At 50.5% G+C, this 24,660-nt stretch overlaps 10 protein-coding genes across 10 annotated transcripts; 3 read left to right on the top strand and 7 right to left on the bottom strand.

Annotated features, from left to right (window-relative positions):
- Window positions 1-37: 37 nt before the first annotated feature.
- NCS54_00901100 (HET domain-containing protein) lies at window positions 38-2,077 on the bottom strand (the record flags this gene model as incomplete). The annotated part of the gene is made up of 2 exons (XM_053154371.1): window positions 38-1,488; window positions 1,543-2,077. 2 exons carry the CDS (start codon window positions 2,075-2,077, stop codon window positions 38-40), a joined length of 1,986 nt encoding a protein of 661 aa, XP_053010346.1.
- An 849-nt stretch (window positions 2,078-2,926) lies between these two features.
- NCS54_00901000 (Hypothetical protein) lies at window positions 2,927-4,066 on the bottom strand (the record flags this gene model as incomplete). Its single annotated transcript, XM_053154370.1, has 1 exon — window positions 2,927-4,066. One exon carries the CDS (start codon window positions 4,064-4,066, stop codon window positions 2,927-2,929), a length of 1,140 nt encoding a protein of 379 aa, XP_053010345.1.
- Window positions 4,067-5,713: 1,647 nt separating this feature from the next.
- NCS54_00900900 (Non-reducing end alpha-L-arabinofuranosidase) lies at window positions 5,714-7,395 on the bottom strand (the record flags this gene model as incomplete). Its single annotated transcript, XM_053154369.1, has 4 exons — window positions 5,714-6,621; window positions 6,668-6,726; window positions 6,780-7,238; window positions 7,283-7,395. The coding sequence occupies 4 exons, from the start codon at window positions 7,393-7,395 to the stop codon at window positions 5,714-5,716; spliced, it is 1,539 nt and encodes a 512-aa protein (XP_053010344.1).
- Window positions 7,396-7,796: 401 nt separating this feature from the next.
- On the bottom strand, window positions 7,797-9,984 carry NCS54_00900800 (Zn(2)-C6 fungal-type domain-containing protein; the record flags this gene model as incomplete). The annotated part of the gene is made up of 3 exons (XM_053154368.1): window positions 7,797-8,601; window positions 8,653-9,035; window positions 9,121-9,984. 3 exons carry the CDS (start codon window positions 9,982-9,984, stop codon window positions 7,797-7,799), a joined length of 2,052 nt encoding a protein of 683 aa, XP_053010343.1.
- A 680-nt stretch (window positions 9,985-10,664) lies between these two features.
- Window positions 10,665-12,308, top strand: NCS54_00900700 (MFS domain-containing protein; the record flags this gene model as incomplete). Its single annotated transcript, XM_053154367.1, has 2 exons — window positions 10,665-11,180; window positions 11,262-12,308. 2 exons carry the CDS (start codon window positions 10,665-10,667, stop codon window positions 12,306-12,308), a joined length of 1,563 nt encoding a protein of 520 aa, XP_053010342.1.
- A 1,279-nt stretch (window positions 12,309-13,587) lies between these two features.
- Window positions 13,588-14,514, bottom strand: NCS54_00900600 (NmrA domain-containing protein; the record flags this gene model as incomplete). The annotated part of the gene is made up of 1 exon (XM_053154366.1): window positions 13,588-14,514. One exon carries the CDS (start codon window positions 14,512-14,514, stop codon window positions 13,588-13,590), a length of 927 nt encoding a protein of 308 aa, XP_053010341.1.
- Window positions 14,515-15,304: 790 nt separating this feature from the next.
- Window positions 15,305-16,170, top strand: NCS54_00900500 (Hypothetical protein; the record flags this gene model as incomplete). The annotated part of the gene is made up of 4 exons (XM_053154365.1): window positions 15,305-15,509; window positions 15,560-15,846; window positions 15,899-16,039; window positions 16,153-16,170. 4 exons carry the CDS (start codon window positions 15,305-15,307, stop codon window positions 16,168-16,170), a joined length of 651 nt encoding a protein of 216 aa, XP_053010340.1.
- Window positions 16,171-16,888: 718 nt separating this feature from the next.
- On the bottom strand, window positions 16,889-19,524 carry NCS54_00900400 (Glyco-hyd-65N-2 domain-containing protein; the record flags this gene model as incomplete). Its single annotated transcript, XM_053154364.1, has 5 exons — window positions 16,889-17,871; window positions 17,928-19,013; window positions 19,088-19,172; window positions 19,242-19,324; window positions 19,395-19,524. The coding sequence occupies 5 exons, from the start codon at window positions 19,522-19,524 to the stop codon at window positions 16,889-16,891; spliced, it is 2,367 nt and encodes a 788-aa protein (XP_053010339.1).
- Window positions 19,525-20,548: 1,024 nt separating this feature from the next.
- NCS54_00900300 (MFS transporter, FHS family, L-fucose permease) lies at window positions 20,549-22,099 on the top strand (the record flags this gene model as incomplete). The annotated part of the gene is made up of 4 exons (XM_053154363.1): window positions 20,549-20,781; window positions 20,835-21,052; window positions 21,105-21,329; window positions 21,384-22,099. 4 exons carry the CDS (start codon window positions 20,549-20,551, stop codon window positions 22,097-22,099), a joined length of 1,392 nt encoding a protein of 463 aa, XP_053010338.1.
- Window positions 22,100-22,384: 285 nt separating this feature from the next.
- NCS54_00900200 (Putative aspartic-type endopeptidase OPSB 3) lies at window positions 22,385-23,871 on the bottom strand (the record flags this gene model as incomplete). Its single annotated transcript, XM_053154362.1, has 5 exons — window positions 22,385-22,527; window positions 22,588-22,937; window positions 23,011-23,101; window positions 23,177-23,572; window positions 23,622-23,871. The coding sequence occupies 5 exons, from the start codon at window positions 23,869-23,871 to the stop codon at window positions 22,385-22,387; spliced, it is 1,230 nt and encodes a 409-aa protein (XP_053010337.1).
- Between the last annotated feature and the right edge of the window lie 789 nt (window positions 23,872-24,660).

The following is a 24,660-nucleotide window of genomic DNA, read 5'->3' as shown; positions in this document are numbered from 1 at the left end:
TGGCGATCTGGGGGTAGACTGCAAGGTGTGGTCTAGATTAACGAATGCGAAAAATCTTACCCTTAACGCTTGACTCCTTCTTCAAGGCGGTCATCATTTCCCCGTACATAATTCCCTCGACGTAGCACTCCCCTATCAGCTCGTAGTGATCCCCACACCCGCAGAGTCGAAGAACATGCGGTACATCGCCCCCAGACAGCAACACAATTACATCTCCCGCTTTCATATTATCAGGCCCAATACCGATCCACCCGCCCGGGGTCGAGAATGCTGATCGCCGATACAGCACCGTGTCCATCCTTCGCTGAAACCTGGAGAATAGAGCCATCTCCTTGTCAAGTGTGGTATCAGCATCGTCTGGAACCTTGTAGTGCCCGGTCCGCCCTAGGACCGCGTCTATATATCCGTCAAAGAGTCTAGAACAATATTCTGGAGCTCGTTGAGCAATCTGGAACATCTCGTCTCCGATGACGGTTCTCCAGATTGCCTCCTTCATTTTTTTGGAAGCTCCATGCTTTGGGTTGTAAGGAAGATCCCACTCTGGATCTTTGCTCGTCCGAAGTTCTCTGTTGAGTTGCACCTCGGTTTCCCTCTCTGAGTTGGAAGTTTTTGAGCGAGAAGCTTTAAAGAAGATAGGAAGGATTGCATCCCAGTCCTTCAGATATGCCACGCTGCCTGGAAGCATATACCAAGCCCTGTGGCACTCCTCTACAACGTCTACCTCCATTCCGCATATTCCCAGCTCTCCAGGCTGACGATTGGAAGTCTCAACCGGAGCTGACTTCAGCGAGGCGTCGTAGCCTACAGCACGAGGCAGCCAGTCTGGCAGAAATGGTGTCGGTCGGTACGAGGGCTGAACGTGGCTATAGTCCCGGATCCAGCTCGAAGCGACGTTCTTCGTGTTTCGTTGCCACTTGAAAACTGGGAGTCCAGGGGGAGCAGAATTTCCGGTGCTTTGGTCCCATTGCGGTATGATATCCAGTGCTTGCCCGGACAGGGTGTTGAGCTTGCCCTCTGCGAAGATGAGATACCGGGTGACTTCTTCGTAAATATCCTGGACTGACTTGTTGTAGTCTATCGTGAGTCTCGATTTGGCGTCGTCGTTGGCGAGTCCCAGGACACCATATACCTTGTCTCTTGGGTCCGTGGCGAGGGACTTCTTACTTGACTCAATCAGTACTGAGAGTGGAAGTCCTTTTGTCAGAACCTCTTCGTGTGAGCATATGTCTCTCAGTGTGCTAAGACCTTCTAGTGGATGGGAAGAGATGAGTTCGTGGAGCTTCTGCCAATCAGGGCTTTCTCGGTTCAACTCGGCGTGATTAGTTACTTTTCTGTTACATTCCTTTAGATCATGCCACCATCGTCGTAAATGAGGCCATGGGATGCGGTGTTCACCACACAAGAAGATCGGGTCTTGACGAGGTAAAGCAAATTCTTGGATGATCCATGTGCGATGGAACCATGCCAGCTCGGAAAACTCGGTGAATGCTGCAATGGCTAGTTAGAACTCTAAAGTGGTTATGGCTAATAACTAATCTTTACCTGATGCAATTTCTTCTGGCGAAACGACCAAGTGGTCCACGATGCGCTCCAGCTTATCTAGATGGAAGTCTTGGTCTTGAGATGCAATGAACCGAACGCATGAGACGATCAAGTCCAGGCCAGTCGTTGTTTCGCCCAGCCACACAAACTCTTCCCTTGCCGCCTTGTAGATGTCTCGCATTAGCGGTACCTGTGTATTCTTTTCCTCGTTGGAAGACTGGTTGATGCAGATGGCGTCGATCCAGATGACAAGCGGGGTTGTGTCAGATCTCAGGTTCAGAAGGCACTGGTGGAGGTTCCGAGTGATCATCACGGTCATACCCTGAACGGTGATAGGGACCTTGTCGCTTTCCGGCCCCCATGAGTATGAAAGAACGCTGAAATCCGGGCTGTTGTCGAGGGATTCTCGGATGAGGTCGGTCTTGACCGGGCCATCACCGCCGCCAGGTAGGAGTCGTAACAGACGAATCTCTCTCTTTTTCGGTTCGAGAGGAATCAAGCTGTACAAGCTTATGTGAGATTCTTGGGCGTCCATGGTTTTAACTCAGCCATGTATGGATGAGAGAGAGAGAGTTACGGTTTAGGAGGAATCTGAAGGACCATGAAGGGCTGACGTTGATGAGGCTGTGCTGAATGATAAGGTAGTATTACGACACCCCTGTACAGGCATCGGCTGATTTCGTAACCACGTAAGCATCCAATTAACCCGGCAACTCGGCAACAGCTGAGCCGTATATGCTGGCATAATGGAAACCAACAGCCACCAAAACCTGTCACTTGAAGCCAAGTTAAAGGGCATAATCCAACTCCAGCGCATCACAAACCCATTCTGTTTCATCTCCATTCAACCAATCAGAGCCTTACCGGGTTAACTCAATCATCCGAACGTGAGACTGCTGTTACAAGCACACGCATCCTGTCAGGAAACATTGACGCCAAAGCAACCCGGCCACGTGCTTCGTTACTGTGTTAAAGTAGCATTTTATTGAAGTGGCATGAGATCCAGTGTATAGGGAAGCAATGTCATATCTACCCGCGAAGCTCTCTGACTAGATTTATAATTTGATCGTTATTATTGCGTGGTTCATGTCCGTATATAGCAAATAATGCCAATACTTCTCGTCCCTTTCTACCATACCGCCCATATGAGTTGAAAGAGCGCTCGCTATCGACTCTCACCCAAAATCCAGATCCAAGAGTGCGCTAACTACCATGGTCTACCGACCTCACAGCGCTTCCACTCATGTTGTATCGGGGCAACTGAAGCATAGCAGAGCCCAACAATCCCAATGGGAAGACCAGCATCAGACCCTAACGTCATCGTATTCGCCCAAGTACGGCTCATCTCTTCCATTGCCCCCAACGATGGCAAGGCATTATTCATTCAATCCTCCTGGCTCAAACCCTCATACTGTTTCGGTCCCAGAGAATGTGTCTCATGCACGACTTGGTCTGAGCCTAGACCCTGCGCCGGTTCGATTTCTGTCCTCTTCGCCAGACAACTCATTTCGTAGCTCAACACAACCCGAGTAAGTATAGCCGCGAATACAAAACTGTACATTACTGGAAGAAAGTCGCCCAAGGGTATGAGAACGATGCTGCCAATGAGAACAGTGCCCAGGATGATATGAAGCCCGGCAACGAGTCGAGTGAGAGCTCCAAGCAGGCGCTGCAGAGTTTCTCGGGTCCCTCGTTGTTGAAGCCTGAGGTGAGGGCCTTGGCCACATGGAGTCAGTTCAGCAATAATAAACTCGACCCAACGGTTTCTCCTTTTGTATCCCGATTGAGGCGTAGCGCGGTGGAAGGCCAGGGCGAAGACGACAAAACTGAGTAGGTATAGCGGCAAGTTCAAAAATGCCCATCCAAATAGCGTGGCCGTTTCCGGTAAGCCGGGGAGATAGACAGCCAACGGAGCCAGGGATATGGCGTGGTATGTAAACCGGTAGAGTTGGTAGAAGCAGTTCGCCGTTGACCCCATGGCGATGACATACTCGACAAGAGAGACGAGAACTTTGGTAATGAAATATCTCCCGTCTAGAGCCCTTATCGGCACGAGCGGCGCAGAACCCTTGCCTGCTTTCTGCAGAATGCCTTCGAAATCGAACTCGACTGGGTTCGGTGACATCAGTCCAAAGCCCAGAAACATCGCGAGAATCGGTCTTCGGGTGCTCAGAATGCTAATCTCGGCCATGCTGGGTCCGAACTGACCAAGTCCCGCCGGGAGAAGTGCCAGCAGGATAGCTGTCACTGCCATGTTTGCCTTGTTGAGCTCTCCCCATTCCTCTAGGATACATTCCATCAACTCGCCCGAGTATTTGTGCCCCCAGCCTGGATCAGGGAGGCTCTCATTGAAGTAATTCGCATACTGCTCGGGGCACGCCTCATGGAAGCGCTCTTTGGCGTATTGCTCCACAGTCGGAAAGAAGTATTTAAACTGGGAACGAGAGCGGTCGAGAGCCGCAGTCGCCGGAGATATGTATAGACTGTGGGCTACCAGGAGGTAGAGTGTGTTCGAGGGACGCATTTTGGCGATGGTGATCCAATATTTGCAAAGTGTTGAGCTATCGACTTAAGAAAATGGGAGAAAGGGTGGACATGAAGAAGCAGAGGAGACTTGGGTAGAAAAGAAGAAATATGTCGGAGAAATAGCCCCATGCACAATCCTGGCATGACAAGGCCACCATCTCGCAGCCCGAAATCCATTCTCAAACATTCGCTGGAGAAAGTACGAAATGGTGGGCTGAAAACCAGCCTGGGTTATCTGGGTCCAATGAGGGCTTTTGCGCTCATCCATCCCTTGTGGAGAAATGCATCTCGGCGGCACGGGGTGGAGAAGAGTAAGCAAAGTTACTGCTTATGGACAGCTGACGCGGACTTATTGCTCCTTTAGGCGCAGCCTTGTGAGGGGATTAGACTCATCATTTAAAAATTCGCGCGTGCCTTGTTTTATGGTGTCCAGTCACGGCCCGTCCGCCTGCAAGCATTACCTACCGTTCTGCGGCCCCCAACGGTTCAGGGCGAGTTTCGTCAGTGTAACGCTGTCTGTGCAAGTAAAACACGCATGGATCCGGGTTTCTGTTTGCGTCAGGCTCGCCGACGATCTCTTGGATCAAGTTGAGTGACGCCGGTGACACCCAGCAACGAGTGACTCTCTCAACGTTGTTCTCACCCGACCTGAGGGCTGAGAGCAGCCATGCGATGCGCGCTGGGTTATTTTTAGCCATTTCCGAAAGTTCTCAAGGCGTGTTCTTGGTCCACGGGTTATGTTGTTGTGCAAGCAAAGACACGGCATCCAATGTTGGGGGCCAAGAATGCGTCCAGTGGTTTTCACCTTGACATATCGTGTGACAAGCGGCTACGGTGTAATAAATAGTCGAGGATTGGTTTGGAGGTGGCCTGATCAATCGTCAGTACCGTTTACGTCTGGCAAGCAGAACGATTGAGTATGTTGAGCCGGTTTGAAGAAGAACGGTCGCAAAGAGCAACAGTTTGGCATGAAATTGAGTTGGCCTACTGAGATGCCGCATGGTCTGACCGTCGCCGTATTTTGGTTTGTAACACTAGCTCTCTTCTTCGTGGTTAATGCTGCGTTAGCTAAGGCTCTTTCGTTGAGGTGGCTGGTTGATTGATCGTCTTAAGGTCGCATCAAGCTGCCGTCAGCATGGAGCGTCACAGCCCCGCAGGCGTGTATACAGCTATTCTGGTTGGACGACAGTAGTGAGTGCGTCAGATGGAAATGCTAGGGCTGCATTTGAGGTCTCACCCCCTGTCAGAATGCTTCAGGGGGGCTGGTAGAACACCACACACTTTTAACCACAGAAGGGCGAGGGATAAAGGTTGAAGCCCAGAGCCTTGGCCATTCATATCGATTTCGAATCCTCTGGTGTCATCAAGCATTTTCTCCTCTGGTTGTGATTTTATCGGATTTTCTTGGCAGCCTTCAACTCAACATCACAATACCAAGAACACAATTTTCCACATGGCCATCATACCTAAAACATTGTCACGGAATGGAGGGTTTGTTTTCGTATAGAGCGCTGGGGTCCGATAGTAGTATGTAGGATCTGGTAGTGCTATGCGGCATGAGGTGTATTCGAGGACATTATTATTGTCTCCAATAACAAGTCCACAATAACTCGGCAAGTCCCATCGACAGGCGCCAGCGAGCTTTTCATAGCTTCCATCGCAAAAGAGTGAAGCTCAACCGCTCAAATTGAAATGATTCTCCCGAAGTCCACGTTGTCTCGCAGATACCGATCCTCTCATCGTCCATAGAATTGACGTCAGAGGCACGGTACCTCTCTCCGCCAACGGTGAAGACCTGGACCTCTGTGCCAGCCTTGATGCCATCAATTTTTGTCGATAGGGTCTGCTCCTCATGCGAGTTGACAACAGCAACATTCATCCATCCGTCATCGTCAACGGCCGCGCTGGCATCAAGCTTGGGCACTACGCAAGTGCTCTGAATCCACTCGGGCCATGTTGGCCCCTCATACGTTCCTGACCGAACATGAACCGCGACAGACTTGCCGCGCATGTATCTGGAGAACAGCAGGAGAGGGAAGTATGTTGTCTGCTTCCACACCCCCTGTGGGGTGGTCATGAGTGGCGCAATGACGTTGACACTCTGGGCAATGGTGGCCATACCAAGTTCTTTGCAGTTGCGAATAAAGACGTTGAGCCAGATGGCCACTGCCAAGCCATCGCTCAAATTGTACTGCTCCTCACCCCCCTTGTGTCCAGGCGCTCGCTCAGGATCCCAAACATTCCACTCGTCGAAGCATATGGTGGGCCTCTTCTTCCCCAGGGGCTTACTGTTGATGCGGTCGACTTCTGGGTATGGAGACATGTCAAACTCGCATCTTGCGAGGTCGATGAGTGATGAGCAGACTTGGATGGCTCGCTCAGCGCCGTATACCGACGAGATGTTGGTATAGTGCCCCTTGCCCATGGAATAGTAATGAATGGAGTGCATGTCTACCCACCGGACGCACTGCTGGAGGGTATATCGATCCCAGTCAGAGTATCCGTCTTTTCCACAAAGAATCAATTGGATTGAAGGGTCGAGTAGTTTCAGAGCTAGTTATCGTTAGTGAATAGGCTTTAACATAAGATGTACTCATACCTCGAGCCCACTGTACAGCCTTCTTGGCGTAGTCCTCCTTCGTGTGTTGCTCAACTTGCCTGTGTCTGGTCAATATAGTACTTCAAACTGCCACATTGCATCTGACACTAACCATGGACCCCACATCTCATTACCAAGGGCCCAGTACTTGACACGGTAGGGCTCTTCGTGGCCGTTTTGCCGTCTCAGATTGGCGAAATAGGTATCCTTGTTACTGTTGCAATACTCAACCCACGCAAGAGCATCTTCAAGAGTGCCTGTTCCCATGTTCAAGCACAGATAGGGCTCCGCTCCGACTGCCTTGCACCAAGCCATGAATTCGTCGGTGCCGAATGTGTTGGGTTCTGTTCCATCCCAGGCAAGCTCTGGCCTCTTGGGCCGCTTGTCCCTGGGACCGATGCCGTCTTGCCAGCGGTAGGTGGCGCAGAAGTTGCCCCCGGGGTAACGCACAACAGGAACCTGAAGTTCCTTGATGCACTCCATGACATCAGTCCGTAATCCGTTCTTGTCCGAAAGACCGTGACCATTGTCTGGCTCATAAATTCCACCGTATATGCAACGGCCCATATGTCTAAAGAGTCAGCTCGGAACCTCCAATTGTTGCAAGATGCTCACTCGGTGAAACCGCCGTAAATCAGCGGATTGATATCTGCTATCGTGTGTTCTGGGTTGAAAGAAATCGATGGCGAGGCCTCATGGCCCTTGGGGAGTGGTGTAAAAGTTGTCATGGTACTGGTCCTTTGGTCTGGATTTTCAGGTCTCAGATTGGTTGGCTGGCAGTAGAAGTGAGAGAGAGGGTGGCAGAGTTCATATATGGCTTTCAAACAAGCCTAAGAGATTAACAAAATGGGAATTAACGATGAATCTTGGAGGAAGTCTGAGGCTCTTTCGTGAGCAATCTCCTTGACGCCAACGTCGCCATTTCATAGTGCTCGTGACCTTGGAAAATCGTCTCATCGGGGAATATCGCTGTCGGGGAGTATCGCGGTCCCCTCTTCCCCACTACACTATCCCCTGTCCCCGATCTATCAACATTCCCGAAATGACCAAAAATTGATGAGCAGTTCGTGGGTCACGAGTCATTCAGCCGATGGGTCAATCCGTCAACGCAGTCAAAAAAAATCAAAAATCAGGTACGTAATGTCTGTGGTTCAACACCAGCCCTGACGGCTAGTTCTCTGAAGCGCTCCAGTAAGATGCCCAAGTCTGGACTCTCGTCCTGCCAATACTCAATGAGCGCAATGACCCTCCCCACTGATGCCCTCCATCCGCTCGGGAGAAGATCTTCCAAGCCACTCATCTGCTGGGCTCGAAGTGCCGTGGCAAGCAGCAGCAGTGTGCTACGGGAGCATGTCCTGATCATCAGCCAGGTCCCCTGATGGCGGTGCCAGAAGCCCTCCTCACAGATGGCAATGCGATACGTAGCAGTCTGTAGAGCTGCCTGTGCCGTGGCCAGAACATAGGGGCTGAGTTCACTGACGTCCTTACAAACAACTGCCTGGACAGCCGGGAAGTATAAAACGTCGAGGATGTCGATGAAGTGACCTCGAAGGATCCCACGCAGCGCATCCCCGGTATTCTCCAGTGGGTCATGGGGGAAACGCATCACTGGGGGCAACATTTCTTGCCATGTATTCAGCTTGACCCTGAACTCATCCACGTGGCCCCTGAACCCATCCACCCCGGACGTGGCCCACCAGCTAATGGTGTAGTACCAAGAACCGACCCTGTAGCGAGCCGATAGAGCTTCGTTCATGATACGACGCAGGGCGATCTCGGCCAGGTAGAAAAACCAACCCTTCTCCAGATGTTCGGATTCAGGACCCATTCTGTCAGCTACCAGCTGACTAGGACCCGGAGGAGATGGGTAGAGGTGTGAGTATTGCATGTCATTGAGGATGGATCCTGGAAGACCAAGCTCTGTTCTCAATTCCCTGCAGATGCTCAAGTTAGAACATCAACTGAAGCGGCTGTGGGAAACGTACAGTTCACTCTTGAGGCAACTCCAATAAAGGCTCTCCTCCATTTGTTGGTCGCTGGCACTCATTCCCTCGGTCTCTGACGACTTGGCCCGCCCTTCTTCATCGAGGCTCCCTCCAGCGACCAATAATCCCACGCACTGAGACCCAGCTTGGGAGAAGGCTTTCCAAGCAGCCATGATTCGGAATGTTGTCATTAAATAGACAGCCGTCAAGAAGCTACACTGAGCAGCCATGAGGCAATTGCTGTGGTAAAGCATCCCAATCCGCCGTTGAGCCATTTGAAAATACAATTCTGCACGGTTGAGGCGACTCGGGTGTTTCGAGTATCCAGGGTGAAGCTCTTCGCCAATCTTTGACGACAAGACGCTAATGGCGCAGATAAGAAGCTGCAATAGTCAGTATGAAATGTCTAAAAAACTATAACGGTAGTATTTGCAAATGTCACGAGTTGAGCAGAGGTGCAGTCCGTACCACAAGACATGTTTCTCCATCCCATCGAAGCCCGGTCTCGGCAACATTCCTCACAGAGACCCAGAGCTCGTTGATATTGAAGATAGGGTTCTTGACATGGTTAGTAACCAAAAAGTTCTCGACAAGATTTCGAATGACCTCTGGGTCAAGGTCAAACAGGCTATCACTCCCCACGACTCGGGGAATATTGTCCACGCGACCGAGGCTAGAAGCGAGAGACGGGTGGTTCGCCGAAAAGATGGGCCATTGGAGAATCTTCTCGACTCGCATCTCGGAGCTTCTCGTCACAATGTCGCCCGAGGGTGGACGATCATAACTAGTCTCTTCCGCTCGACCAGGAGTATCCACACCGACATCCCATCCCGGGGTCGCTGTTGGTGGCTCAGTGTGTTCCGCTGTGCAGCTACGGGCCGGGTCCTGATTGGGACTCGACACATGGTGTTGGCGATCGAGTAAGGTGGTCAGCCTCTGCTCCATCTCCCCAAGCCGCTGCAGAATGGCCAGACTCCCTCTGTCAAGCTTTGATGGGTCTGAGGGGGCGTCCTCCGGGTACACGCAAGCGCCACCTGTGGCCTTGCAAAACCCACAGATGGGACGTTGGTTATCACACTTTGTCTTTCGGCTTCGACAGACTGTGCACGCTGTTCCCGCCCGACGACGAGCATATGATGCGGCTTCTCTCGAGACAGGTGTGTCCGCCGAGCTAGACTGAGAGCGCTGCTGTGAGACTGGCAGCATGGCGGGAACCGGGAGTGAGGCTGCTTGCGAAGGAATCCAGGTTCCCTTGGATGACGGTGGCATTCCAGTGCCAGGAAGTGTACCCGAGGAGTCGAGCGAGAGGATGTTTGCGAGTAGGGGCTCCATTGCAGTTTGTCTTTTTGCCTCCAGTCTTGTATTTCGCGCCTGGCCTGCAGGAGTTGCTTGAACTTCTTCAGCAGATCCAGTCGAACGATGGGTTTACCCGTGGTTTCTCCTCGTCCCAGGACGACTGAACAAGGTTCAACTCTTCCAAGTCAGTGCCGATCCAATGACAGTCAGCCGACGACGGTGCAGCTAGAGAACCGGCTAGCAGATTCTCCACCCCGATACTCCCCGGCCCACTTAGTCTTGAACCTGCTTCGGTTATCTGATTGGCTCAAGGCCGAGTCTGTTCCAGGAGCAACCGTGCCACTGTTGGATGTCTTCTCTGACGGTAACCACCGGACCGCCTCCATGGACTAATAGCGGACTCAGTTGCTGCAGACGGTGGAGCATTGGCCACCTGTAATAACCCCGGATCCTCATCGGGTGACTCTCTTGTCTTTCTGGGGACCCCAGATTCATGCTTTGTCGGGTCACGGTTGACAGACCATGAGACTAAAGCTCGAGACTTGATGCAAGTCTCAGGCAATACTTCAACTCGTCAGTCTCTATATATAAGTAGCCTTCGCCCCTCCCAGGAGTCTAACGAGTCGCCTTCCAACCAAGTGTCTGGCATCCAGTTCCGACAATTCTCTTCATTCATTCCTACACCTCAATTGCCCGGCCACATCATCTCGTCTACCATGGACTCGTCTAAAAACGACGAGGCCAAGTGTGCCGAACACATCCACGATGCCTCAGAAGTCCTCGCTCGAGTTGCCAACCATGAAGCGCACGAGCTCGGTCCCATTGCAGCCATGCGAAAGCATCCCCTCGACACGGCATGGGCCTTCTTCGCTGTCATCTCATGTCTGCTTGTCTCTTTCGAGAACCAAGCTTCTGGCATGGTTCTGAGCATTCCGCAATTCCGCAAGGACTTTGGGAACGAGTTTGAGGGATCCTATGTCCTTGACGCTGATTGGCAATCTGCTTTTTATGGCGGACCTGTTGCTAGCTCGGTCATTGGAACCTTCTCTGCTGGCTATCTTGCTGACAAGTTTGGACGAAAGCCAATCCTCCTTGTCTCTATCGCCCTATCGTTCGTCGCAATCGCTATCGAGTTCATTGCTACCACCCCGGCTACGTTTTTCGGTGGCAAGTTTCTCAACGGGTTCCTGGCTGGTGTAATCTTGTCTGTTGCTGTCACTTACGTTGGCGAGGTACGCTTCCAAGCTTTGTCCATAAGCGCCATACCTCTCATCATGTATGTCGCCATATACTGATAGTTTGCGTTCAATCAGGTCACCCCCATGGCCATTCGTGGCTTATTCACATGTCTCACGGCGCTGATGATGACTATCGGCCCCTTGACAGCAGCCATCATCGTTGACAACACTGGAGCTACCGAGTCACCCTGGGCATATCGAGCCATATTCTGTTCTCAATTCGGATTCGCTGGAATCTGCATCATCCCCGCCCCTTTCATGCCCGAGTCCCCTGTCTGGCTATTGAGTGTCGGCAAGGTAGACAAGGCAACGCAAGCCCTGCGCCGGCTCGGATATTCTGGGGCCAAACTGGACATGCAAATCTCCCAGATTCAGACAACGCTTGACAAGGCTAGAGAAGAAGCAGCCGGGGCTACCTACCTTGACTGTTTCCGCCGTTCAAACCTACGCCGTACCATCATCTCCATCATGCCCCTGGCTATTCAAGCACTGGGTGGTGTATACTTCGTCGCTTCCTATGGAACCTATTACATCCAGCTAGCGGGGTATAGCACGGCAGCTAGCTTCAAGCTGCAGATAGCCCAGCATGGACTTTCCATGGCCGGGAATATCTGCTCTTGGTTCCTGGTAGATCGCGTCGGCCGTCGACCATTGACCTTCTGGGGCACGTTTTCGGTCACAGTCATTCTACTTGTTGCTGCTGGACTGGCCACCGAGGGTAGCCCCGGCGCCATCAAGGGCTCTGTCGCCTTGATCGTCGCCTACAACTTCTTTTACAACATCTCAATTGGTGCGACTGCTTATACCCTTCTGTGTGAAGTCGCCACCTCGCGCCTCCGTGTCAAGACCATCTCGATCGGTATTGCCCTTCAATACACCATCTACTGTGTATGGGCCTTTGTCATCCCCTACATGTTCAACCCCGACCAGGCCAACCTCGGTGCTAAGACTGCGTTTCTGTTTGGTGGTCTTGGAGTGCTTAGTCTAGTCTATCTCTGGTTCTATCAGCCCGAAACTGCCCATCGCAGTTATGAAGAGCTTGATGAGCTCTTTATGAAGAAAATCAGCGTCCGCCAGTTTGCCAACTACAAGACGGATGCGGAAACAAAGGAAGTCAACTAGCATGATACGTTGAGGAAGCGATACTTATTGGAGAAGGCTTTGGCAGCTCTCGGGGACGTCCATGACCTCGGATGAGTAGCCCAGGACATGATATGAACCCTAGAAGTCCAGACTACTATATAGTCCAACCCTGAGGTAGAACACTGCCGCATTATGGTCATTTCTCTTCCTATTGACAAATGTGAGAATTTTGTTCCGAAAAACACTGGGCCTGTGAACAATTGACGGCAATTTACAAAGGAAAGGCGACTGGTTTTGGTATTTATGCTTTACCAGATTTATTCACCGGATCAAATTGCGCAAGTTACGCCGGACCTCATAAGGAAGACAGAGCTGCGCTGAGCAAAGTAACAATAGAATAGGAAGATGAAGGCTTCAACATGTTGAAGCTTGAGAGAGGTTGACTCTTGTCAAGACATGGTCTCTCTCACGGCTGGCGACGCTAACGCTGAAAATGATGAAAAAGGACGTGCCACAATCCGTCCCTCGCGTCGCGTGTCGGGGCGAAGTAGAACGTGTCGCGTCGTGTCCATGCTCCATGCCAAAGTCAACAGATCCGGTATGAACTGCGGGTCCTGAAACATCGATTCGAGTGTGTATTGGCTGACTGCAAGCGAAGCCAACCCAGAACAGGTAAGTTGGCTAGCACGTATAATGTAGAGCCAGTCAAGAGGCGCAGAGTAGGTCTTGAGGGATCCGCAGTTCTGACAGGATTTGCTCCGTTGATATGGGAACTGTCCAAAAAACTTTTGAGTTCCTCGCTACAGGGTAACCGCGGCAGGCTTTGCTTGGTTCATCAATGATGAAGAATAGGAAGCCATTCAAGTCAAACAAAGAATCTTGAGACAGTGACTAGAACTTCTACGAAAAAAAAAAAGGGGGAGGGGGCATTAAACCGTCCACAATCAATGATCTCCGCAATAACATCAAGGACTCAGGGTGCAACCTGGTGACATAAAGAGGGAACCATCTCAGATAAAGTCACTATGAGTTTCCACAAATGAATCAACAACTAAACGTTGATATTCACGGCCAATGGTCAGGAGGAATGCGGATCTTATCAATCGGCGGCGAGGTGCAATAAAATGCATTAAAAGGTTTTTGGTCGTCTGAAGGCCTTGTCATTGCCACACCACATAAACACAGCATAAGTTGGGGAATCTGCATGCAAGGTCGCGGTTGATCTCCTGTTGTATTGCTATCTGACCTATCCTTGCCATGGCCTTTCTCAATGAAAGCCATTCCAATCTGTCGTGGCCTTTGTTAAGAATCATTACTCTTACTGCTTGACTGGCAAACATTCCAACAAACGAACCTTATCCCTCTGCACTGATGCTTGAAGCGGCGTAAAGGGAATGCCGTACTCTTTCTGGATCTTCTTAGCATGGGCGGGCGTCCAGCTCAGATCCTTGATGTTTGAGAAAAGCTGGAATTTCTGGCCAAAGACGCTGGCACCCAGCTTCTCCAACTCTTCTGGGGTACGTTTGACCACAAGGACCTCTCTGCCACTGACGTTTACAAGGACATCCCTTACTTCTTCGAATGTAAGGAGCTCATTGCCAAGGTCAATCTCGTGTCCTGCAAATCTAGCAGGATCGTGCAGAGCGGCCGCTGCGTATTTTCCGAGGTCGTACGCATCCGTGTAAGGCACCCTCGCACCCTGGACGAGAAGGTCATCCAACTCTCCGTGAGTCGGGAGCCGAGGGAAGTTTCCCAGAGCACCTGGCATGAAAAAGTCGTGATGAAGAACTGCAGGTCGAAGGATGGTATAGGCCTTGAACTTGCCGGAGCGTACAATGTCCTCGACCTCTGCTTTGGACGAAAAGTACCCATCCAGCTGAATTTCCTTGGTTTCATCGTTGTCCCACATGTCTTTGTTTCCCGTGCAAAAGGTGGTTGCTGCAACAATGTTCTCAACCCCGGCCTTTTCGCAAGCTTGGACGATGGTTTTGGCTTGGAGAGCCTCCAGGCCGGGAAAGGGGACAGTGTTGAGGAAAGCTCCCTGGCAACCTTGGGCTGCTGCCAGTATCTCGTCCAAGTTCTTGCTCTCTCCTTGGAAGAGAGTGATGCCTGGCTCTTTCAGGACTGATGGGACCTTTTGCAGATTGCGTACGACGGCATGGATCTTGGCGCCAGCTTCGAGGAGATGCTTGATGACCCACTGGCTTTGCTGGCCAGTTGCTTGTGTGATGAGGTAGGTAGTCATGGTGGATAGAGATTGTGGAAGAGAGAACGAGTTGATGGTACCTGTTAGGAAGAGAGAAGAATTGATGATGTAGTGTGGATTGTGTGATGCTGTGTTTGATATCGCATACTGAGGTTGGCAGATAGATTAGTTTATATACATGTCAAGGTAGCACTCAACTACCACTTGACTCAGATCAGTCATTGATTTATAATTCAATTTAAGCAAGGCCGCGTAGTTTGATCACACAATGATGCCAGGGACGCGGACCTCCTGGGAAGGCATGACGACGCAGACTGTGAGCGAGTGAGTCTCATTGCATGAAGAGGCTCAAGTTGAGGCTTGGTCTCGGTCAAAGTTGTTTCCTGTGGGTCAAATGATGACAGACCAACCAAGGTTAGCCACTCATCGACCGTTGACTTGATATCTGTCTTGAAACGGGTTAGTGCTTACTCCAGGTTCTATGTTGCATTTATACACTCATCTCATCTCACCTCTCCCGCTCCACCAAGAGCAACTTTGGCCGGTTGGGACTCGTCAGTTGATTTCCGGCCTTCCGACGCCTCCATTCTGGCTCCAAAATAACCACTTGACCGTCGCTACTATGAAACCTCGAAAAGGCTGCTGGAATTGCGCAGGTCAGTCGCAATCATGCTGAAGACGTCTTTGCTCTAACCAGGTTGCATTAGCGCGTAAGATCAGGTGCGATGGAGGCTTGCCCACGTGTGGCAAGTGCGCCCACTCGAAGATGCATTGTCAAGGATATGAGCCACGCCTTTCGTGGCCCAGAGACGACGACAATAGACGCGCAATGGTTGCAAATCCACTGGGCATACCGACAAATGAGCTGAGTGAAAGACCAAGTACTCTCTTCTTGATCAATACGACCTTCAACGACATGGAACTACATAGCCATCGGACCTCGCGCATGTATCTCGATCGCTTGGTTCCTCTCTCTCCGATTCTGCCGAACCGACCACAAGTACAAGCAGAGCATACATGTCTGTTGCAATACTGTAAGTGGGATTATTTTAATCGATTTTGCTACGGCTGACTCTTGGTCCAGTTCAAGACACAGCGTATCGCTCCCTCGTCACCTTTGGTGCAACGACTGGGCAGATCCGAGATGCCCTTATGACCATGACAATGGCAGCCGATACCTCATCAGGCCTCGCCATTCTTTACGCCTTACTGGCCTATTCCTCGCTCCATAGTCAGGGGCCCAACAAAGAGGCCATGACGCTCAAAATACAGGCCCTTCAATATTTGTCAGTCTCCCTAAAGGAGGGACCGATGACGACGGCGAGAGCTGCCCAACACGTGGCCGCCTCTATGCTTCTTGGGGCTTTCGAGGTATTGACACTCTAAGAAAAAGTCAGCACCAACCCCTAACTCGAGTTTATAGACCCTCCTCCCATCGGACAGCTCGGGCGATTGGCTATGGCATATATGGGGAGCCATGGACACAATCCGTGCCGCTCAACTCGAGAATGTTTCATATGAAAGCGACACCCGGCATCTGCTTGACTGGGTCTACTACCACGGAGTACTTTCCAGATTTGCTGTGCATCATTGGCGCCACCAGTCATTAATCCAGAGTCGTTCAAACACGAGAGGTGGCCCCCCTGGTGATGAGTATCTACAACTATCGCGATACAGGCCGGTATGTACATGTAAACCGTCCCTCTTTATAGCTCCCTCACTGAAGTCGCTATTAACAGACACTTCCTTCCCCCAACCCTACATATGCCATATTAAGCCTGCTTTCCGAGGTATGCGAGACACTAGTTGATCCACGAGACCCTCGAAGCCGGCATGAGGACTATATCCGTCGCCTCAAGGAACTAGAGAGCAGAATAGATACTGTCTCCGTCACATCAACATCGGCGAAACTAAGTCATGACGCCACGTTTGCCGTTGAGTTATACCAAGTGGCAACGCGAATATATCTCGCGAGGGCTTCGCAAAGCCCTTGGGAACCACCGGTGAATCTGGATGCTCTAATAGAAGCGGGGTTCTCTGGGCCCAGCAAGATATGTACTTCTGGCTGTGAGCACTTTTTCCCCCTGTTGATCCTCGCTTGCGAAGCACGGAGAGATGATCAAAGAGTGGCGATTCTCAACCTAGTGGAAAGGACTCAGAGGGATTCCCGTATCAGGACTGTCCGAGGGGTCATGGACGCGATCCAGTCTATTTGGGTGCAGCAGGACCTGCACGCTGATGGTGATATCTTGGTCAATTATCTCGATGTTATGAGCGCCGGTATTAGCTCAACTAGTACTATCCCGTCGTTTGCATAGGATCAAATCATGTTCTCATGTTCCATTCTTAATGAGGGAAGCTACAACAGCCTGATGAACAACTCGAATTCAAATGGATACTAACCAAGTGCTCACTACTCATTTAACTCTTCGCCAAGCACATTGACCAACTTGACATGCTTTCCAGTTTCATGCAAGGTTGCGTGGGTGACTTTTCCATCAGAGTCCCATTCGAAATCAACTGCACACCCGCCTCGCAACCTCAAGTTCTTAACATTGCCGCCACCCCATCTGGGTGGAATGGCAGGGCCCAAGACTACCGTGCGTGTCTTATCCTCGTCGACGTAGGAATTTGGGAGGTCAACCACGAGCATGCTCAACACTGCTCCACCCAACCCGAAATTCGCATCGATTTGAAAAGGCGCCTTTTGGCCCTGGTACATATCAAGACCATTGGGTGCGATGTTATTGTCGATGAGTAGTCGAAGTTCGTTGTATGCTTGGCTCGTGCTGTTGAGACGGGCCCAGCACGCAACGCGCCAGGCTTTGCCCCAACCAGTATCCTGGTCCTGCACTCCATTGCCACGGGCCTTGAGCGTGGCTTCTACAGCTGCCTGGACTGTTGAATTCCAGTAACCACCCTGGAAAGACGAGATAGAATAGCCTGGGTACCAGCCGACGAGGTGGGATAGATGTCGATGGGTGTTCTTTGTGTCCTGGCCAGCAGAGTCCGGTAACTTCCATTCTTTGATGCCGCCCCACGACGTGTAATGAAGGCCCTTGTCGAGCTTTTTCAACACAGCTTTCAGCTCTGACGTAAAATGCTGGTCCCTCTCGCCGATATATGTGATTGAGTTTAAGGTAGCTTCAAGAACTTGATGGATCAGCTGCTGATAGTGGGAGCACCCGAACGATGTTGGACCATGCTCTGGGCTGTTGCAGGGATTCACGACCAATGTGCTGTCATGGTTGAAGTCGTCTTCTTGAAGCTGGGAAATCCAGAATTGAGCAACTGATTTGAGGAAAGGGTAGCCTTCCTGGCGTAGCCAAGTGAGTGATCGGCCATACTCAAAGTTGTCCCACACATGTTGCATCATCCACGCCGCAGCGACTGGATCTAGAGGCTTGAAGTCAATTATCAGTGTCAGATGGAAGAGACCTGGTGCAACTCACAATTGGCCCATGTTGCTTGATTCTTCATACCTGTATGACCAAAGATGTTCATTTCATTGTGGACGACCCACCCAGGCGCATTGTAGAGTAGCTGGGCGGTCTCGGTTCCCCGAGGTACCCAAGTGTTTTTCATATAATTCCACAGAGCAACCGAAGTCCTTCCAAGGCCAGTCTGGTCCGCTGCCCAGTAGTTCATTTGGATGTTGATGTTTGCATGGTAATCAGAGCTCCAGCTAGGGTTCATTTGCTCCGTCCATTTGCCCTGCAGGTTCGCTGGTAGCGAGTTCTCACGAGATGAGGAAATGAGCAGATATCGTGAATAGTCGAACAGAAGACTCTCCAGATAAGGATCCCCTATGCCACTGCTGGAATAGCTCGTAATCAACGCTGCTGTCTCCTGACCCGCTGACCTTTGAGCATCTGGAAGGGTCAAGGTGAAGGTTCCGAAAAGCGATTGGTAATCTTCGATGTGCACTTTCAGTAACTTATCATAGCCCTGTTGTGCGCCTGAAGAAGTCGATCGCTGTACTGCTGCAGCTGGGTCATCTCCTCTGAAGCTATAGCCATTTTCAGCATTGCCTCTGGTAGCGTCATAGTTGGTCCCTGCACTTATGATAACGTCTACCATTTTGAAGCCGGGGGATCGGGCGATAGTCAAAGAGCCATTGGCTCCACACGAGACTCCGTCACCATCGCGATTGTCGACAAATCTTGCAATGGCATCGTATATCATTCCTTCTGGGTTTCCCAGCCGAGTGACCCCCCTGAATCGAGTGTACGGATAGCGACAGCTCGAATTGGCCAGGCTGGATGAAACGGCCAAGTTTTCGAACTGAATGTTGATATTTGGCAGGTCTTGATTAGATGTTACACGGTAGACGCATGCACCGGCCGGATTGGAGCAAAATAGGGTTGTCGTATAATTGACGCTATTCACAAGGTACGTGGTGGTATGAACGCCGGTGGATAGGTCCAGAGATCGGGTGTAGTTCGTGTAATCAGTAGCGTGGCCGATGGTTATACTGAGGTTGCCCAAGACACGATATGAGCCGTAGTTGCTGTTGCTGCCAAGGAGAGCCGACACATCTGGAACATCTCGGTCAGAAACAGGTTTTCAAAACATCGGGGAGTGGGGAAATTGGGGTGGGAGCAGGACTTACTCCCAGTTCCTTGATCGAAAATATACTCGCGAATTCCGGGAAGAGCAGTTGACTTGTTGCTTGTTGGGTTGCCTCCAGTGTAGGCCTAATGGTCCATCTGTCAGTAACTCAAATATTTCGGAGCTCTCGCCACCGTGCAGCCATATTTCCATACCGAGTTTTCAAACGGACCGCCAGACCATAAAGAGTCAACATTGAAAACAATCTTTTCGTGACCAGGCTCTCCGAAGTGCGTGCCTGCCCGAGGTCATGTTAGCCAGTTTTTAGAGTTTTGGAAGCAATCACCTTGTCGAACGAGAGAGTATACCTGCGAGGACCCCATTACCGACTGGATAGCCGGACTTGAGGATGTAACTGTCGTCGACCCCATAAGTTCCCGGCGATGAGGACCAAATGGACCTCGCATCAACCCCCCCAAAAAGAGGGATTAAACTCATAGCTGCCCAGAAAGAGGATGCTAGATTCTTCATAGTCGTGACAAAGCAATGACGAAAGAAGTTAATGTGATCAGTCATGGAGTCTACAGGTCCTCCTAGCTTAAGGAGCTTTATAGGAAAACATGTTTGTTAATCGTTTCCTAACTAAGTCCATGCCTCTTCAAACTCATCCCATCGCGCCACGGGTAATTTAAGAGGAAGGTGGTGTGCGGAGATACGAGGGGAATCTTGTTGATCAATCCAATCGATTCTCCTGTGTCGGCTTCGTTAATGTAAATTTCCCTATTACCCGACGCCTGTTTCTTTAATTTTAGTGAGACTTCGATACGAGCGCTCGCAGAAATGCTCGAACTTGGGATTGTAAATCTCATATAGTCGCTTATACTATTTCTCTTTATGATGACATTCTTTAAGGGACTAACGCCATGCAGACAAGAAAATAAAAAGCTGACTCGAGGCTATTAACCACAAAGCTTAAATATTAGATATCTTGCTTCAGAGGTATCATTTCTCCCCTCCGTTAACTTGTTTCTCAAAGTATTTCTTCTCAGCGCGTCATCGCGAAGTAGATGAGATGATGCAGGGGACGGTTGATTAGGATCGGCCGATTCTCCCCAGACTACCCGCCCCCGCCCCCAAAAACCAAGGAGAGAAACGCGGGGTAAGCCAAGCTATTGTCTTCTGGGTAAGGTCGTGTCAGGCAAGAGCGTCCTGAAAACAACGGACCCCGAGTCAGCCACTTCCAAGTTGTCCCGGGCAGGGGTAAATAAACCGTCGGGTGTTTTCACTCTATAATTCTCCAAGGGGGGAAATTACCCTGTTGGACAGAATATCCCGTTCTTCCCCATGGGCTTCCCCATGGGGTCTGTATCCCCCCTAATCGAGGTGTGGAGGGCAACACGACAAGGTCGACTATAAGAACACTAGATCTCTGATCTCAAGTCATGCTACTCATTATTCCAAACATCCATAATTACCATACAATTTGTTCCAACAGCTAAAAAGCGATCTCTAGCTGAACAACATGGGCGTAAAGGCCTTTCTCAAGAGGCGCTCTCTCAAGGTCTCCGATGACCGCATTACCAAGGCGGCAGATCTCACCACGCGCCAGTCAATCTGGCCCATTGCACTCGTCACGACGCTTTTTTTTCTTTGGGGCTTTAGCTATGGCCTCTTGGATACATTGAACAAGCATTTTCAAGTCACTCTCAATATTACTCGAGCACGATCCGCTGGTCTACAGGCCGCTTACTTTGGGTGAGTTGAGCTGCATTTCTGTACACTTTACATGCCCTTACCATAATACAAAGTGCCTACCCACTGGCGTCTCTCGGACACGCGGCGTGGATCTTGCGGCACTACTCATACAAGGCCGTGTTTATCTGGGGACTCTGCCTTTACGCTGTCGGCGCTCTGATCGCAATTCCTTGCATCAAGGCAAAATCCTTCGCCGGTTTTTGTATGGCCATCTTTATCATTGGCAATGGCTTGGGCTCTCTCGAAACGGCGGCCAATCCTTACATCACTGGTAAGACGAAGTCACCAATGCATGCGGCTCTTTATGTCCTGACTGGTCATAGTTTGTGGCCCCCCAAAGTTTGCAGAAGTGCGGATCAACTTGTCTCAGGCGTTCAACGGCATTGGCACAGTCGTCGCACCCGTCCTAGGCTCCTACGTCCTGTTCAACTTTGATGACCAGGCGGCCCTGGCCAACGTGCAGTGGGTTTACCTATCTATTGCCGCCTTTGTGCTGTTGCTTGCGATCTTGTTTCTCTTTTCGAATATTCCTGAGATCACTGATGCCGGTGAGTGAGAAGTGCCCGTCCTTGGACTCGGAATCAAGGCTAAAACTGTTGAAGATATGGCGCATCAAGCACAAGAGACGCATTCGAGCGCACATGAGAAGCCATTTGTGAAACAGTACAGACTCTTCCACGCCGCCTTCGCACAGTTCTGCTACTGCGGTGCCCAGGTGGCTATCGCAAGCATGTTCATCAATTACGCAACCGAGACGCGAAGCAACACCAGCGACTCTACAGGTTCCAAGTTTTTCGCTGGGGCGCAAGCGGCATTCACCGTGGGCCGTTTCCTTGGCGTTTTGCTTATGAAATATGTAAAGCCGCGGCAGGTATTCCTTGCATTTTTAACCATGTGCATTGTGTTTCTTGCACCTGCTGTTGCGGAACATGGCAATGTGGGCATCTCGTTGCTCTACTGTGTCCTATTCTTCGAATCAATCTGCTTCCCGACGATTGTTGCCCTTGGTATGAGGGGTCTAGGTCGACACACAAAGCGCGGTAGCGGCTTCATTGTGGGAGCAGTCATTGGCGGAGCTTGCGTTCCTCCATTGACGGGCGTGGCGGCGGATCATCTTGGCACGGGTAGGAGTATGGTCGTTCCCTTGGCTTTCTTCGTGGTTGCTTGGTCCTACCCACTTTGTGTCAACTTTGTGGATAGGTATAGAAAAGTGGCAGATTCTTTCGAGGCTACACCTCGTGAGTCTCATATACAGGTCGACATGGAGAAAATCAAGGAGCAAGAGCACGAAGAGACGGTTGAGAAGTCTGAGGTGTGATTGGTATTGCAATACTGGCCTGTCTACGTTTATATTCCTGTTGCTACTCTTTTTACTACCGGTGGTTTGATTTGGCAGAGGAAAGAGGAGCTTTGACTTTACGAGACATTCATGCTTGCAAACCCCATACTTGTTCAACTTCGCTATCAAATAAACTAGGATGCTGATATCTAAAGTGACAAGGTGCTTGCTTGTGTGGGTAGGACCGGCATTTCTTGCGTGCTTGTTAATATTTTCACCAGCTTAATTGGTTCAAATATTGGCCAATAGCCACAACTTTGCCTTCTAGCAGCCATAAAGGTCGGAAGGTATGGCATTGCGCCCTTTGCCAAACGCCACGAGGTGCTCAGGGCACTTGGCTGGCTGAGCCAAGGCAACAACTTTGTTGTCATAATCAAAAGCAAGATATGCACTCCGAATAAAAGGTACTGACAGTTTTACAAGTTAGCAAAGTAGCAATACTCTGGAGTCAAGCTTGAGCTACTTACGACCCAAGACGAGCTGTCCCTTCCATGTCACTAATACTCCTACCCAGCACATGCCACTGTCATCTTTGATTTCAGTGATGATCTCGCGGTAAGGAACCTTGATAGTGATATCTCCAAAGGTAAAGTCCCAACTTCCAGGTTCCTGGCGCTTGGAACAGGGAACAAAGCACGCGTCGTTGCCATCATTGACGGCACCCATATCTTTCAACAGCGGGTCCACGAAGGAATGTCGAAGCCGCAAGTATTGGTTTCCTGTGTCCAGAAGGAAAACAGAGTCGCTTTTCTGGATCTTGTAAGAATGTTTGCCTTGAGAAGACTTCTGGGCCAAGCCTGTTAGGGCAATCGAGGGCCTTCAAGTTTAAGTGAGTATACCGTCTTGATCAAGTTTTGAGAGTCTGTAGGATTCAAAGGGGATAAACTTACCCAAACGTGCCAAGCTCATCCTTCACAAGTGGGCGTTTGACGAGCCTGCCTCGAAAACCTCCGGTGTTTGCACCACCCCAAATTATGACGCCTGGTTCTCAATGTTAACACCAGTTGTGTCGACTTTACTCCCTGTGGCTAAGATAGAAGAAGAGGAAAATCGTACCGTGATCATCATCATAGCTTCCTGTGTGAAGAGTAAAAGTGCGGCTTGCAATCGCTCCTCTAGCCGCTAGGCTGTCAAGAACCGTGTTATACGGCTTGCCAGCACGGTAGCCGAGTTTAAGATTAGGCCCCAGACCTATCAAACCCGCAGCATCAGTAGGTCCGAAATCTGGAGAGCTGAGGCCGAAGCGTTGGCGAGGAATAGTGACCCCAGCGATGCTAATCACATCTTGATGAATTGCAAGGTCAATGGTATCGTTGCTGGGAGGAATTGTCGTTGGGTCACCGTAGCTAACTTTGGCGGTGCCTAGCGCACGACTGAGTGTCTTTGATTGCTTGGTTTTGAAGTACAAGTCCTTGCATGACGGGTCTTCGTTGGGGCAGCCAGTTGTAAACCCTAAACAAGTGAGTGATCCTTTCGTTCATTCTGACAGTGGGTGACCTACAGGTATCTGACTGAGACAATTCCAATGCTAAGGTAAGATCTTGGGGTGGAGTGCCGACTCTGGCCCGGAGGGTGTAGCTTTGCGAGGAAGGATCATCATTATGGTTCGTGATAACCTGCTTTATGGGGCGAACACCTTTTGGCTCAAGCGGTGCATGGTTGTAGGAGTGTAGTGATTTCCCAACGCTAGGGACTGCGAGGATGGCCTCCAAGGTGGTGGACAGGGCCAGAATGATAGCAACTGCTCTCATCTTGTTTAACCAAAAGAGCAAGTGGATGATTTACAGACTTGCGTGTCTTCTGCTGAAGAGTGGCTCTAAGGATATGATATAGGACTGATTGCTAGGCACAGCCTTCAAGGTATGTTCTGGACCATTCAAGCCTCTGTGTTGACAACAAAGCCCTTCCCTGAATGTGCCGAACGCCAGCCGGGGTTTTTAAAATTACATACTCGTATAGACTGACCTGTCCTCGGAATTCTTATTAACTTGCCGAGCTAGATTAAACTCTAATCAAGAGCTCCATGCGCGCATACCCGCGGGCTCCGTCTTCCGGACAATCCCGAACTTACCTTGTCTAACTTTTATGACCCCTTCAAAACATAAAAGAAAGCCACATGAACTGCCGTAGAGATTACGAGGCCTTTGCTACCCCTGGATGACAACATTACCGAAGCTGTGATCCAAGTGTCAAGGAAGAATGGGTGCGTTGATCCTTCCAAATGAGACTCACTGAACAGGACGGAGTTCCCATTGTTGTGGCCGGTTAAGGTCCGATTAACGTACTCCCTTATTACTATCTGGTTCAAGGAGTATGCTTTCTTACACCAGCCTGAGACTTTTATACCTTAGCATCTTTCTTGAAACTGAATGTTGGGAGAAGTTAGTGCACCCCCTCCTGTAGATAGGTGCTGCTGGCTCGAGAAGCTATGCGGAGCATTGAGCTCTCCATAAAGTCCCCCAAGATCAGAACATGGCCTTGTTTAATCACCACATTATCACATCGATCATGCTGGTTCTAAAAGCTAACGTCGTACGCCT

This window comes from Fusarium falciforme, chromosome 7 (assembly GCF_026873545.1).
Source record: "Fusarium falciforme chromosome 7, complete sequence".
Taxonomy (NCBI): Eukaryota; Fungi; Ascomycota; class Sordariomycetes; order Hypocreales; family Nectriaceae; genus Fusarium; species Fusarium falciforme.
This window is presented reverse-complemented; position numbering and strand designations above follow the sequence as displayed.